We start from the raw sequence: 16,283 nt of genomic DNA on the forward strand, positions 1-16,283 counted from the left end.
TACCAGCACTTTGTCAAATAAACTCTTTTTTTTTTTTTTTTTTCACTTTCACCGACCAATATTTATTTCATATCGGCAGGAAGGGATTGCTAAAACCCCTTTTCTTAGAGGAATCACTCATTCCAGGGTGTTTTCTTCCAAAACTTGTCTCTAAACCGAGACAGTTACCTAACATCACTTTTCACTTTTTTTCATACTAAGAACAAAGCAGCTGTTTAATATGGGATTTATTTTTTTTTAGCAGTATATAATATATTCTTTTTGTACCCCTCTTGAGAGACTCTATTGTAGGTTGTGGATACTTTACTTAGTTTCATGCTACTTGCATTGTGATGCATCAGTGAAATAAATCTGAACTAGGAATGGGGAGAACCTTTGCTTTTTCTGACAAATCAGATAACCAGGTGATGCCTAAAATGCTGGTAAAAATAAGATGCAGACACCGCAGTATAGGGAAAAAGGGTATTACCTGGGTTTAATAGGATCCCAGGTGCACCATCGTCAAAGGTGGAACCACGCCGATCCAGCACACACCGTGTACAATGCGTATACAGTTTTATGGACTTCACAAATTAGAATCTTTATCTAAAATCCCCCAATAAGAAACCTAACAAATGAAGTAATTGTCCCCCTATTCTAATTATCCCCTCTCAAATGAGGCTACAGCTTACTTTACAAATACATGTTCTGGAGAGGAGGCTCCGTTCAAGGTTGGTGCTTCATGTTCTGAGATATTAGGGATGTTTCGTCTTCCCCAAAGAATTCTGAACTAGGCTAGAGTTACAAGGGTTATAAACATGTGGGGCTAAGATACAGGGAGTGAAAAGTACAGGGAATGGGAAAGGGTATAAAATGTATAAAAAGGGTATAAAAAGAGTATAAAGAGAAAGGACAAAAACCATCAGGCAGCATTTCTCCCTTTTTTTAGAGACTAACAAGACTTAACTTTGTCTAGTGTCTAAATTACATTACACTACTGATAGCACTAGTTTACATAACTAGCTATACTAAAAATAATAACTACAATTACAATTATTATAAATTTTTTTTTACTCAGGCCCAGTCTGGTAACCATGAAGTGAGGGTGTGGAAAATATGGTCGAATTTCAAGGTGTAATTTTTGGAACTCACTTCATACAGAATTTGAATCCCCTTCTAAACTTCTTCCAAACCTTTCTAATTTTCAATGGCCAGTTATCACATCCATCTAGAGGTGGTAACGGTGCAGGTCTAGCAATTGCTCATATTAAGAGCTCTGAATATATTTTGGATCACAGTGTTGTGTAACTTTTGGCTGAGCCTTGAGTCATGGTTACCAATTGGGCAAACAACAGACATGTAAAGAACAATTCAAACTACATCATCTTGATTTGCATCAGTCTCTGTTTTGATGGTCTCAGGGGCAGAAGCTTTCTTCATTCTGGAGTAGTGGATTCATGGTCTTTTTCCAGCAACCTTTCTCAGAAGTGAGGGTGGTCAGCAAAACTTGGAATGGTCCTTTCCACTTAGCTTGGAAGGGGTCGCTGGTCCACCATTTGATGTAGAGCCAGTTTCCAGGCTGAAACAGGTTAGCAGGGGTGTCCAATCCTATAGCTTTGGACAGCATGACAAATCTCTGGAGCTTCTGCAAAATGGAGCTTAAGGCTGTTAAGTATTTCTGTAAATCAACTTTTCCCCTCCTGTGAATTTTCCCCAGAATGTGTGGAACCTGATATGGTTTTCCATATAGGCTTTCATAGGGACTTGTATTGTCCCTCCACCTTGGTTGTATGTGGACCCTCAGTAAGGCTATAGGCAAAGCCTGAACCCATGTCATAGATGTTTCTTGACAGATCTTACCAATCTGGGCCTTGAGGGTTCCATTCATACATTCAACTTGGCTACTTGCTTGGGGCCTGTATGGTGTGTGCAGGTCCCAAGTAAGTCCCAGAATCCTGCTAACCTCCCTGATCACTGTTGCAACAAAATGTGGTTCCCTATCTGATGACATTCCCAAAGGAACCCCAAACCCCGGAATTACATGGTCGAGCAAGGCTTTCACCATCTCCCCCACTGCACCGGTGTGACAGGGATAAGCTCCAGGCCATTCATTGAGGACATCAGTGAATACCTGTACATATTCATATCTTTCCTTACATTATATTTCAGTAAAATCTATTTGCCAGTAATCTCCTGGGAGATGCCCTGCCTTAGTCACTCCTAACACTGCTCTCTTGCTTGTGTCAGGGCTGTTTCTGCAACAGGTTTTACACTTGCTTGTTATAGATTGTACAATATCAGTCATCTCTCTTTCTATCGCTACTTTCTTAAAATGTTTTAAAAGGTTTTCTGTTCTCCAGTGTGTACTCTCATGTTCTTTCTGTGCTATTTCTCGAAGGATCGGGGGTGGGACTACAACTTGGCCTATCGGTGTAACAGCCCACTCACCCTCCTTAATTTCAGCCTTAAGAAATTTAATTAACTTTTGGTCGCTCTGATCATATTTTGGAGCAAACCCTGTCAGATCTACTTCTTTCTGTGGCACTACTGCAAAAATGCCTTTTTCTGCTATCCTTCTTGCCATTTTATCAGCAAAGCGATTTCTCACTTCAGGAGTTGTTTTCCCCTTTTGATGACTTCTGCAATGCATGACAGCTCCTTCTGTAGGCTTCCAGGTGCTCTGCAGAAGTGCAAGGATTTGTTTTGCATGTTTAATGCCATTACCTTGAGCAGTCAGCAGGCCACGTTCTTCCCAGATAGCTCTGTGGGCATGAACAACACTGAAGGCATATTTAGAATCAGTCCATATGTTTACCTTCTTTCCCTCGCTCAGTTCTAGAGCTCTGGTCAGTGCGATCAGTTTCCAATCTGGCTTCTTCAGAGGCACATTCTTCAGGTCTGGTCTCCTGGAATAGGTCTCCTCTGTTGTCTGCAAACAGTCATGCTCAGGCAGGTCATTAAGTAATGTGGATGACAAAAACATTGCAGGGTTTACAACAGATATTGTTTTTAGGGTGACATCATGTCCCCCCTTTTGCTCCAGCACAGAAATCACGGCGTGGGGTACATACACGACAATGTGCTGCCCAAGGGTGAATTCATGAGCCTCCTGTATTAGGATGACAGTTGCTGCCACGGCTTTCAGACACCCAGGCCACCCTTGGCTAACATCGTCTAGGTGTTTTGAGAAACAGGCCACAGCTCTTTGCTGGTCTTTAGGGTATTGTGCCAGTACTCTTAGAGCAACATTCTGCTGCTCATATGTAGTTGTGTCTGGCAGCCCCAGAGCTGCAGCAGACATTAAGGAATGTTTTAGTTGTTTAAATGCAGCCTTTGCTTTCTCTGTCCAGTTGATGGTTCCTTTCTCAGCTGCCTTAAGGGCTTTATATAAAGGTTTTTCTTCTTTTCTCCAGTCCTCTTGTTCCTTTGACAGCTGATGTCCAAATATAGTTGGGCTATTCTTGAACCCTTGGAATAGCTCTGTCCAGGTGAGCTGAGTCTTTCCTTCTGTCTCAGGATTTTCCCACTCAGAAGTAAAGAGTTCTTGACTACTTATAAAATTCCAGGAAAAGGCAGTCTTGAGATCTAAAACTGTGAACCTCCCTAGTTCATTTGTTGGTGTGGTCTGAAAAATGTAGGGTTTTGGCACAACTTAATCTATGTCTTCTATGTCCTCTGTGTTTTTGTTAACTGCCTTTAAATCTTGCAGTAATTTGTAACTTTTACCATCATCTTTCTTTACTGGCAGGATGGATTTTCCCACTTCAAATTTTAAAGGTTGAAAGAAAGGCCTTGTTTCACTTATCCCTGTGGCACTGGTTACATTTACAATGCCTTGACTCAGTTTCTCTTCAGCCTGACTCAAAGGTGCTTCTAGAACAGCCTCTTTCTTGGTTCATCTCTTTTAGATCTCGTGTGTTCAGGTACTGGACTAGCAGCCCCTATAGCTTCCCGGGTTACTTTTCCTCACTTGTTCTCGGTAAGCCCGCTGGCTGCTGTGGCTACAGCCCCCGTTTTCGCTTCATCCTCATTGAAGCGTTTTGCACTGAATTTATCTAGCTGGCTCTTATTTCCGGCTACTTTTCTCTCAGCTCCGTCACTGAACATGTGGCAAACTGGCTGCTGCCCCCCGCCCCCCCCTTTCTCCCCCTGGGAGGGGTCAGGTACGGCAGCAGATGCACTTCTCTCCCCTCCTGGACCTGCCTCCGCTCCTCCCCTGCCTCCGCCTTCAGAGCAGCCGGTGGATGGCAACCGGCCTGGCTCTGCTTCTCCCCTGTCTCTGCCCTCAGGGCGGCCCGGGGAGGGTGGCAGCAGAGAGGGCAGTGGCTACCCATCCCCCAGCCCCACCGTGGCAGGGGGGAGGGGAGCTGGCGGGGGCCACCGATCCCCCACCCCCAGCGCCACATTGGCTCGGGGCAGGGAGGGGGGTTGCTGGCAGCGGCAGCGGACCAGGGAGCCAGGCTCCTCCCACCTCCTCCGGTCCGACTGGCCCCTGGAGCGACAAGGGGTAAGATATTCTTTCCTGCAAGGCAGGCAGGTTTTTTTCTTTTGGTTGTACACCTCCTCCTGATTCAGGAACATAGAAAACAATTCTGCATACCTTAACTCATCAAACCTGCCCTGGACCTGAAACTCTACCAGTAATTTTTTAATCAGTTGGTTGTTTAAACTGCTTAGATTGGGCTATTTCTCTCCCCCTCTCAGTTTTAATACGGGCCACACCCACAATGACAGCCTAGTTAATTCCTCCGTGTACAGGGGGGTGTTTTTCCCTGTCAGGTCGTGCCAGTTTTTAAGATCAGACTCAGTGGGGAATCCTGTGGGATTTTTGTGTTTGTAGATGACGCACCACCCATGTTTCGTTTAAAAACAGAAAAGAAACAGCTGGAAAGAAAGCACTTAGCCTAAAGACTGGTGCGAGAAACAAACCCATGGTTCTCACGCTCAGCAGAGTAAAGAAAGCAAGCTTAAAAGAGCATGCGTGCGCAGCTTAGAAACCGTGTTGAGATTCGAACCACCAGCCTTGATACGTGGCTCACTGTGAGTAGTAACGAAGAGCGTCCCCTTCTCCTCACAGCTCCCTGCGGGAGCGGAGAAGGTTGTAAAAACTCATCCTTTATGGCTCTCCTGGCTGCACTCCTGCCTAGATGGAGATCTCCCCCAGATACTAGCTAGCAATTGTGGAAAGCTGGCTTCTAGAGAAGGGACACGCCGATGTAGATAGATTGCTTCTTAACAAGCCGCTTCTTAACAATAGCCATATTCAGCCAACTATTAATTAGATACCTTCGTCCAATCAGCGATCTAAGGTCACCACGACTTTCTGCAACATAGAAGTCGTGGGGGCCGTCTAGAATGCGTTAATTGGTAACAAATATGCAGAAATCAGGCACTATAGGTAAACATAGACACATGTTAAGGCAAGTAGCCAAACTTAGGGCGTGGAAGTATATAACCAATAGTATTGTATGATTACAGAATATGCATGAGTTAGTTAACTACACTATAAAACTGTATGCTGTAAATCAATAAACTGAAGCTTGTGGTAAATTCATATTGGATTGTCAAGCCTCCGTTCCTCAGCATAATGGTGACCCCGACGTCCAAGGGTCTCGCACCCCTTTTGGCTGGATCCATCTGGGAGACGATGTAACCACGGCTGAGAAGGCACCTGGCTCCGATCACCCCGGAAGGGTCAAAGCAGTGGGGCGCACGCACAGGACGACCGTTATCAGACGGGATCTGGACACTGCCGGACTTGTGAGGTGAAAATCTCGCACCAGACAGGAAAAGTGGCCGAAAACCTCAGAGGGTGAATGTGAGTGCGCAGTTCCGTACATCAGAATGGAGAGACAAGCCACTTTTGATGTGTTTTATTGCTTTTTAGAAAAGCGGGGGATTAAGGGTAAGGATATAAAGAGTGATTTAATGGCGTTGACAGCATGGGGGTTGGCTAAAGGTTGTTTTATTGACCCTAACAGCATTTTTGATCGTGATGAATGGCAGAAAGTAGGAGATAAGTTGTGGGATGCTATTCTTGAAGATGATAAGGTTGGGAAAAAACTAGGCAAAGTGTGGAAGATAGTAAGGCTATCAGTATCAGGCAGAACAGAGGGCGGCTAGGGCTGCTTCTGAGCGGCTGAGTCCACCTCCCCCGTCTACCTCAGGGCAAGGTAATGAGCGATCGTGGTCACTGCCACCTTTAACAAACACAGTGCATATCCCCCCCTCCCATCCGTTAACGGAGGCGTCTGCCCCGATACGCGGCGGGGGAGGAGCGGCGCCGCATCCATCCGCCCCTCCGGCGCCGCATCCATCCGCCCCTCCGGCTCCTGACCATGAGCAGCGCTCCGCTCCGATATCTCAGAACTCGGTTTCTCAGTCACCCAGTTTGGGGAGCCCCGAACTTCCGCCTACCGGGGGTCTGGCCAGTCCCGGTGGTGCCGGTTTGGGGGCTGCGTGTCAGCATGAAATTTATTGGAGGCTATTTACCTCACAAGTGGGTCAGGAGGGTGACGTGGAAGCTGCGACTGAGATGTTGGGAGCGTTGCCAGTAATTTACAGCCAAGAGCGGGGAGGGCTCACTGCTTCTATTTTAACCCTAAACTGGAAAATCTTATTTCAGTTGCGAGCTACCGTGAGTGAATTCGGAATTCAGGGAGAGCCTACTAGAGAAATGCTAGATTATATCTGGGGATCAGGACTTCTGCTCCCCAACGATATCAAGGGCATTGCACGATTAATACTTACTCAACATCAGTCTCTGCTATTTAATGCTCATTGGCAGGCATGCTGCCAGGAGTTGGTGGCTGTGCAGCGCGCACCAGGTGACCCGCTGCATGGAGTTACTCTAAATGAATTGATGGGGTTAGGTCCTTATCTAAGAAGTGAGGATCAGGCACTCTTGGGACCAAACAAGATTAGAGAGTCTATGGATTTAGCTCGGAATGCTCTGGATAAAATAAAAGCCCCCGTAGGCGTCCCGTCATATATGTCCATCAAGCAGGGGCGGGATGAGCCACTGGGATCTTTTGTAGATAAGGTTGCTGCAGCGGTGAAAACAGCAGGAATGGCAGAATGCATGCAAGGGGCTACGTTAAAGCAGTGTGTATTGCAAAATGGAAATGGAACAGTCAGAAATCTTATCATGACCATGCCAGAGAATTGGTCCATAGAGGACCTTTTAGAGAAAGCTTCACAGTTCCTTATAGGCAGTCAAGCTAGGTTAATCAATGCTATCAAGGAGCTGGGGGAGGGATTAAAAGCGCAGGCAGAATCCTCTCAAAATCAAGTCCTAGCCGCACTCACACCCCTATGGCAGCCAAGGCCACCTCCAGCATCTCAAAAAACAAAGCTCCATTGTTTTCGCTGTGGACAGCCAGGGCACTTACGGCAAAACTGCCCTGCTGGAGCAGTGTGGTGTTCTCAGTGCCAGTCTGCGTCACACAGCTCTGCAGCTTGTCGAGATCCCAGGGAAACGGGAATCGGAGCGCGAAAGGGACTGTGACACAAAAAAATTGCGCCCGCCCAATTTCAGCCGCCTTGCAACCAACCACTCCAGCCTTCTTACAGCCAGTTACCTGTTAACCAGCCACCGTCGGGAGCCTTGCGATGGACCTGGCAACCGCAGTAGACGTTACCTTGGTGGATACCTCCCCCAAGCGGATACCTACTGGAATTACAGGACTAATTGTAATCAGAGGACAACCTGTTGGTGCACTTTTGATCAGGCGTTCATCTGCAACCATGAAAGGACTGGACATTTTAACTGGATTAATCGATGCTGATTTTCAGGGTACAATTGACATTATGGCTCGGACACTTCATCCACCTATTCATATTCCTGCTGGATCTAAAATTGCTCAAGTCGTCCCTATACCACAGTTACTTCAAAGTCCATCTGGCCGGCCTCATCGAGGAGCAGGAGGTTTTGGCTCCACAGGCCCTGCAGTTATGCTAACAGTGGATTTGAGGCAACGTCCACAAAAACAGATATCTTTGGAATATTCTGGCCAACGGATACAATTATCAGCACTTTTGGATACTGGAGCTGATGTCACGGTACTGGATGAAAACAAATGGCCTGCTCACTGGCCAGCATATGCATCTGGAGCTACTGTTTCTGGTGTAGGAGGTATCACCATGGCTCGTCGGTCACCACATTTAAAAATTACCATCGATGACAAAGTTGTGGACTGTGTGGTACAGTTGTTACCACTTCCCCCAGGAGTAAATGCTTTAGTAGGCCGTGATGTTTTGGCCCAAATGGGAGCCTTACAACCAGGGCTCCCCAATCCCAGCATGCTACCAGATGAATGGTTTCTACTTGTTGTGGACTTAAAGGACTGTTTTTTCACCATTGAACTACATCCAGATGACATGCAGCGTTTTGCTTTTACGCTGCCCTCAATTAACCGTGAGGCACCTGCACAACGTTTTGAATGGACTGTATTACCACAGGGAATGCGGAACTCACCGACACTTTGTCAACTCTATGTGGATGCTGCTCTCAGGCCTCTTCGGACGGCCTGGCCAGAAGTAATCGTCTATCACTACATGGATGATATATTACTGGCACAGAGCGCGCCTTTTACCGCAGATCAGTTACATACCCTGACTAATCACTTGTGTGCTCAGGGCCTTACAATCGCCCCTGAAAAGGTACAGAACACATCACCATGGCGATATTTGGGATGGACTATAACAGACCATCAGGTTCGTCTTCAAAAACTGCAAATTCACACAAACATCCAAACCCTACATGATGCTCAGAAACTGATGGGTGACTTACAATGGCTTCGTCCTGTCATTGGTATTCCTAATGAACTGTTAAATGTCCTGCGGCCTCTACTGAAAGGCACTGAGCCAGCTACAAAAGTCACCCTCTCTACAGCACAGCAGGCGGCGATCCAGACTATCTCAGAACGTGTTGTACAAAATCATACATCGCGTCATCTACTTGATGTGCCACTAAATATCACTGTGCTAACTGGCCCTCAATACCTTTTGGGTGCCATTACTCAGCATAAAAAGAAAACGGGGGAAAATACCCCTACCACAAATGAGGATTACAATGTTTTGGTGCTGGAATGGTTAGCACCACCCCTTCAACCACGAAAAACGATTCAGGAAAACATAATTACAATGGCAAATCTTATCAAACGTGGCCGCCAAAGGATAAGGGAGATCCAAGGAACATCGCCAGGGGAAATACAAGTACCACTGAAGCTGGATGACCTGAACTGGTACTTACAAAATTCTATGGATCTTCAGGCAGCGTTGCTGGAAGAGGGAACCCTCATCAGTATCCGACCTCTCCAGCCTTCTACGCTGGCATGGATGTCTAATCACCGATGGCTAATAAAGCCATTGCGGCCATCCTCTCCGCTTTCAGGAGCAGTGACTGTTTATACAGATGCTGGCAAACGCTCCCGTAAAGCTGCTGCGACGTGGATGGAGGAGAAGCAATGGTGACACAAAATTATTCCTGCAACATCGGAGGACTCTTTACAAACCTTGGAACTATCAGCAGTGGTCTGGGTCTTTACCAACTGGATAGACCAACCTGTTAACATCGTCACAGATTCTCTCTATGTCGCAGACATTGCTAACAGAATTGAGGAAGCAATGGTTAAGGATGTGCAAAAATGCCGACTAGCGGAACTATTGATGGTGCTTAAACGCACCATTGGCCAAAGGACTGACCCATATGCCGTGTTGCATATAAGAAGTCATCAGTGGTCAGAGGGCCTTGGAGAAGGCAATGCCAGAGCGGACCGATTGGTAGTGGTGGCGGAAGCTCCAGTATCTTCCTTTGAGAGGGCCCGCCACGCACATATGAACTTTCATCAAAATGCAAGGGGTCTCCATAAGGGTTTTGGAATTCCACTGGCAGAAGCCAGGGCCATAGTGCGGGCCTGCCCTATTTGTAGTTTTCATAACCAGGGTGTTGGTTTGGGTATGGGAGTGAACCCCAAGAGGTTACAAGCTAATGAGTTATGGCAGATGGATGTAACACATTTCCCTGAATTCGGTAGATTAAAATATGTCCATGTTTGCATTGACACATACAGCCACATGATATGGGCAACACTACAGCCCGGCGAAAGAGCCCGGGATGTTATAAGGCACCTTACTAGTTGCTTTGCCGTATTGGGCAAACCCAAAGCTATCAAAACAGACAATGGACCAGCCTATTGTAGTGCCTTGGTGAAAAAATACATGCAACTTTGGGATATAAAACATACTACAGGAATTCCTCACTCCCCAACGGGGCAGGCAATGGTAGAACGAGCAAATGCAACAATAAAGGGTTACCTGGCAAAACATAAGGAGGTCTCAGATAGTAGAGAAAGGCTTTCTAAAACCCTGTTTGTACTAAATCATCTGTGTATATTTGGAGATCAGGATTTACCACCTATCTTAATTCATCACAAGGGAGTGGCACAGCCACCGGTACCACGCATGAAGGTCCTATATAAGGACCCCAAAACAGGCATCTGGGAGGGTCCAGTAGAGGTCATATATTCTGGCAGAGGTTATTTTTGTGTATCTTCCTCCACAAGCCCCCTTTGGGTTCCTAGCCGCTGGGTGAAGCCTGCACTTGATCAACCTGGCACGGCTACAGGTGCCCCCGATACCGCCGATCGATGAAACACCACGACTGATCCGGCTTCTACACTGTGCCCTTGATCCTATCTTGCGGCAAGCTGGGGTTCCAGTCGAGCGTTGGCAGACTTTATTAGAATTAAGAGATATTATAAATAGATTAGGCTCTGTACACCCTTACCTGAATAGATACCCTTGTAGAAATTGTGCTAAGCTGTGGTGTCAGGCATGGTTACTTATTAAGTGTGGTATTTGTAAGAAACGGTGGTGGGTCCATCAAGAAGTGTATAATACTTGTTGTTTGGCTTGCATTAATACACGCATAACTCAAATTGACTTTGCACATAACAGGCTGCAACAAGCTTTAGCCGCATTTACAGGGCTGCCTGATTGGCAAGGTTTGCAATTATTTGAATCTGAAGAGCAAAAAGTTATAGCCTGGTTACGTTGGGAGGCCCAAGATGCAGTAAATTGGGCAACATCAAACTCTGGGTCTCAAATTTTGAGAGCAGTGTGCACCGATCAGGCTTTAGAAAGGATCCCAAAGTATTGGGTTATCAGAGAACATGAATGGGAACGCACTAAAAGGTGTTTTGCTCCTGTGCATACTGTGCATGTTAGGGGTTGTTCTGGCAGATGCTACTGATGCAAACGCCAATAATCCTCTCCATTCAATTGAGCCCAGGAAAAATTTGTGGGTCACCTGGGCAAATCAAACACGTATTAGTGCTTTTTGCTTTGCGCTTGCATCAGCCACTAACCCTTTTCGCACATGCTTACTTGGTATCCCAGGCTTTGATAATACTAGCTTTGCACGGTTTTCAACTAACAACTGCTCACGAGCTGCCAATGTTAGCCATTGTACTGCTCTCTTGTTGTCGGGTCTTAATACCTCATTGCCATGGGATCCTCAGGAGTTGGATCTCTTGGGGAGCCGAGCTCTTAATGCAAGTGGCAATGAAACAGGCTGCATAACTTTTGGTAGCCCCATAGTGATTCCTAGCAGCACCTGGTTGACTCCCCATACGGCAGAATATGCTAACATCTCTGCCCAATGTGGTCCACATGGAAGTTATGGCCGGGGCAGTGGTTATATACAAATTTGGGCCAATAAAAGTGCCCTTGCCCTTCCATCAGGTGTATTTCTCATTTGTGGAGACCGTGCATGGCAGGGAGTTCCGAAAGGTGCTTATGGGGGACCATGTTATTTGGGCAAACTCACTTTACTTGCCATGAATAAAACCACTGCAGCCAATTTAATGCGGTCCAGAAAGAGATGCAGTCTTACTTTGGATGCAAACTGCAATGATGAAGTAGGCCTATGGAATAAACCGTCTCGGGTTTTTGCTTCCCTTTTACCACACGTGGGCACTGCACATGCATTAAAAACCATAGGGAGATTGGCCTGCTGGGTTAGCAAGCAGTCAAAAGTTACTACAGAAATAATAGAAAAGCTATCCGCAGACATGGATAGGTTAAGGCATTCCATACTGCAAAACCGCGCTGCCATAGATTTTCTGCTGCTTGCTCAGGGGCACGGCTGTGATGAATTTGATGGTATGTGTTGTTTCAACCTTAGCAATCATGGTGAATCAATACATAAACAACTTCAATGGCTTAAGGGGCATACAGCAAAGATAACAGTGCAAAAGGGCGATGGCCTATTCGGAATTCCATGGGGTGACTGGGGTATAACAGGATGGCTTCGCTATATCTTGCAAGTAGGATTAGTGATTTTACTTGTCCTTGTTGGCATAGCTGTTATTTTACCTTGTGCTTTGCAATGTTTGAAAAAATCATTATCACAGACAGTGAATCAGCTTTGGCTCGCACAAACGCGTAAAGAAAACAGGGGAATTGTGGAAAGCTGGCTTCTAGAGAAGGGACACGCCGATGTAGATAGATTGCTTCTTAACAAGCCGCTTCTTAACAATAGCCATATTCAGCCAACTATTAATTAGATACCTTCGTCCAATCAGCGATCTAAGGTCACCACGACTTTCTGCAACATAGAAGTCGTGGGGGCCGTCTAGAATGCATTAATTGGTAACAAATATGCAGAAATCAGGCACTATAGGTAAACATAGATACACGTTAAGGCAAGTAGCCAAACTTAGGGCGTGGAAGTATATAACCAATAGTATTGTATGGTTACAGAATATGCATGAGTTAGTTAACTACACTATAAAACTGTATGCTGTAAATCAATAAACTGAAGCTTGTGGTAAATTCATATTGGATTGTCAAGCCTCCGTTCCTCAGCAAGCAATAAAACCATGAAAACTCTTTTGATCTTACTTCTCCTGCTGTGTTTCTGCGGTAGGTTTTTTGGAAGCTCCCTGGTTTTCGCAATCCCAGACCGCCATTTCCCTCCCGTATAGTGCCGGCAAGTGGGGGGTGTGCAGCAGGGTGTTTTTTTGGTCTAGAATTGGAACTCGGGGTTTCCTTTGCTCCTGCCTGGCTCGCCAGAACTGATGCCTAAAAAGCTGGTAAAATAAGACGCAGGCACAGCAGTAGAGGGAAAAAGGGTATTACCTTGGTTTAAGAGGATCCCAGGTGCACCATCGTCAAAGGTGGAACCACGCCGATCCAGCACACATCGTGCACAATGCGTATACAGTTTTATGGACTTCACAAATTAGAATCTTTATCTAAAATCCCCCAATAAAAACCCTAACAAATGAAGTAATTGTCCCCCTATTCTAATTATCCCCCCTGAAATGAGGCTACAACTTAGTTTACAAATACATGTTCTAGAGAGGAGGCTCCGTTCAAGGTTGGTGCTTCATGTTCTGAGATATTAGGGATGTTTCGTCTTCCCCAAAGAATTCCGAACTAGGCTAGAGTACAAGGGTTATAAACATGTGGGGCTAAGATACAGGGAGTGAAAAGTACAGGGAATGGGAAAGGGTATAAAATGTATAAAAAGGGTATAAAAAGAGTATAAAGAGAGAGGAAAAAACCATCAGGCATCACAGGCTCTTAATGATTGCATATATTGATTAGCCAGTCAAAAAAGTAGATTTGATGAGCATGAGTAATAATGTTTTCTGTACTTGTGTCTTATCTCCTAACAAGCAATGCTTCTGTTTTCTTTGGAGTTGTAGTAGGTGACTCCCTTCTGAGGGGAACAGAGGGCCCTGTATGTTGACCAGACCTATGCCACAGGAAAGTTGCTGCCTCCCTGGGGCCCAGGTACAGTGCCGAGACACGGAGGCTTGACAATCCAATATGGATTTACTACAAGCTTCGGTTTATTGATTTACAGTATACAGTTTTATAGTGTAGTTAACTAGATCATGCATATTCCATAATCATACAATACTATTGGTTATATACTTCCACGCCCTAAGTTTGACTACTTGCCTTAACATGTATCTATGTTTATCTATAATGCCTGATTTCTGCATATTTGTTACCAATTAACGCATTCTCAACGGCTCCCACGACTTCTGTGTTGCAGGAAAGGTTATGATGACCTAGATCGCTGATTGGACGAAGGTATCTAATTAATAGTTGGCTGAATATGGCTATTGTTAAGAAGCGGCTTGTTAAGTGTTAAGAAACAGCTTATTTAAGTCTGTATGTTCTTTTTCTATTAGCTAATTCCCCACAGTACAGGATATCACCAGGAGACTCCCTGAACTAATTCAGCCCTCTTGATTATTACCCACTGCTGGTTGTCCAGGCTGGCAGTGATGAGGTTGACAAGAAGGGCACCAGCGCAATTAAAAAGAACTTCAAGGCTCTGGGTCAATGGTTGATGGGGCAGGAGCACAGGTGGTGTTCTGCTCAGTTCCTTCAGTAGCAGGGATGAATGATGAAAGGAACAGGATAATCCATGTTATCAATGTGGGGCTTAAGGGCTGGTGCCATCAGCAGAATTCTGATTTTTTTGATCATGGGGCAACTTTTATGGCACCAGGCCTGCTAGAGTCAGATGGGCTCTACCTATCTAACAAGGGCAAAAGGATTCTAGCCCATGAGTTGGCAGAACGCATTGAGAGGGCGTTAAAATAGGTTTGAAGGGGGAGGGGGATGAAACCAGGCTCTCCAGAGATAAGCCTAAGGGTGTGGTAAGCCAGAGTCAGGGGTGAAATCAGCAGCCCTGCTGAAGTGCATGTACGCTAATGCACGCAGCATGGGTAACAAACAAGAGGAGCTGGAAGTCATCGTACAGCAGGAAAGCTATGATGTAGTTGCCATCACAGAAAGGTGGTGGGATGACTTGCATGACTGGAGTGTTGCAATGGATGTGTGGTAGTTTTGATTGGCCCAAAACATCAGCAAGGTATCTTTAACATCTATGAGAAATTTAAACCCCTCAGAAGCTGTTGTGGGCCTGAAGAAGTGTCTGAGGGGTGGGGAGTGGCACAAAGATGGCTCCTGTGTGTCCTGAGTGAAGGTTCTGGAAGTTTTTCATCAAGTCCAGCAGAGCCAATCTCTGATGGCTCTGAAGGTGATGGACATGCTGCCGCCAAGTTTGGGCCAATTAGAGGTGCTAGTTAAGCCTCTGTGAAAACATATTTAAGAAAAAATCACAACAAAGTAGTCACGCACTTCTTTTTAGCTAGAGGAGGAGGAGGAGGTGGAGGTAAAAATATGTGAAGGGAGAACAGCATGGAGACACCAAAGTCAGTGGAGATGGTCGGGGAGGAGGTGCTCCAGGCGCCAGACCTGAAAACCTTCTGCTAGCCGTAGTGAAGGCCATGGGGGGAGCAGGAGGTGGTCCCCCTGCAGCCCATGGAGTCCACAGGGGTGCAGAGATCCACGCACAGCCCACGCCAGAGGAGCAGGTAGATGCCTGGAAGACTCTGTGATCCAGTGGGAGTCTCCTATTGAGAGTTAAAGCTGCAAAGGCCTTGCAAAGGAGAGAAAGGCCTTGCTCCTAGGATGGAAGCAGCCTAGCCTCGGCTCGGGAGAGTCTGCACAGCACCTTATAGACAAAAGCTCATGTTGCAGCAGAATTCAGGTGGGATGTTGCTCGTGAAATTAGACCCACGCCAAAGAAGTTCCCAGAAGACTGTCTCTCGTGGGAGGGACCCTGTGGCTAAGGAGAAGACCCCTCTCCCTGATGGACTAACCAAAGAGAAAACCCCTTACCCTGCCCCCTGCTCGTGTTTTTGGTTTAGAAAGATAGAAGGGGAGTGAGCGGAGAGACTGCTTCTTAAGAGGGAGGGGGTGAGAGCAGAGAAACTGTCTGGAGAGAGAGAGAGAGATAAGTAGAAATAAAGAGTATTTGTAGTAGAAGAATTGTGGTGATGAATAGATTTATAGACCTGCTCTATAGACTAAAAAATACCCCATACCCTGCCCCCCTACCCGAGCTGTTTGTTGGAAGGAGGGAGGGGGGTGAGTTGAAAATGCTGTCTTAAGAGAGAGGGAGGTGGATGAACAAAATGGTGTATGAAAAGATTATTTTTACCTCTCATTTATCCTCCAACTCTGTTAGTAATTAAATCACTTTGCAACTTTAAGTTTGGAGCCTGTCTGCCCTTTTCTTCCGTGCGTCCTCCTACCAGTGTCCTATCTCATTTAACTCATGAGATTGGTGTGTGTTTTTACAGTTTTTTTTCTTTCCCCTCTCCTGCACGTCTGCAGCAAGAGAGAGTTGGAGTGCCTAGCGTTTAGTCAGGGTCAAACCCCGACAGGATGGCTACTAGCTCTTCAGAAGAGACAGGTTAGGTAGGAGAGGT

At 46.0% G+C, this 16,283-nt stretch overlaps 1 protein-coding gene and 2 long non-coding RNA genes across 3 annotated transcripts in view; 2 read left to right on the plus strand and 1 right to left on the minus strand.

Moving 5' to 3' along the window:
* The window catches only part of LOC146425462 (uncharacterized), a 77,024-nt gene extending 69,230 nt beyond the window's left edge, over positions 1-7,794 (minus strand). Inside the window, exon 1 of the long non-coding RNA XR_014846590.1 lies at positions 7,632-7,794. This is a non-coding gene — a long non-coding RNA (uncharacterized LOC146425462). The remainder of the gene's footprint in view (positions 1-7,631) is intronic.
* Positions 1-16,283, plus strand: part of LOC146425459 (uncharacterized) — a 227,237-nt gene that overhangs the window by 188,106 nt on the left and 22,848 nt on the right. The gene's annotated exons all lie outside the window — the stretch shown is intronic.
* Positions 6,515-7,486, plus strand: LOC146425463 (endogenous retrovirus group K member 9 Gag polyprotein-like). The gene has a single exon (XM_085041465.1). The coding sequence runs from the start codon at positions 6,515-6,517 to the stop codon at positions 7,484-7,486; it is 972 nt and encodes a 323-aa protein (XP_084897591.1).

This window comes from Lichenostomus cassidix, chromosome W (genome assembly GCF_008360975.1).
Source record: "Lichenostomus cassidix isolate B80296 chromosome W, HeHo_3.0, whole genome shotgun sequence".
In the NCBI taxonomy this organism is placed as follows: domain Eukaryota; kingdom Metazoa; phylum Chordata; class Aves; order Passeriformes; family Meliphagidae; genus Lichenostomus; species Lichenostomus cassidix.

What these genes read in the sequence shown, in the direction of transcription:
- LOC146425463 (XM_085041465.1), top strand. Translation starts at nt 6,515, where the DNA reads ATGTTGGGAGCGTTGCCAGTAATTTACAGCCAAGAGCGGGGAGGGCTC.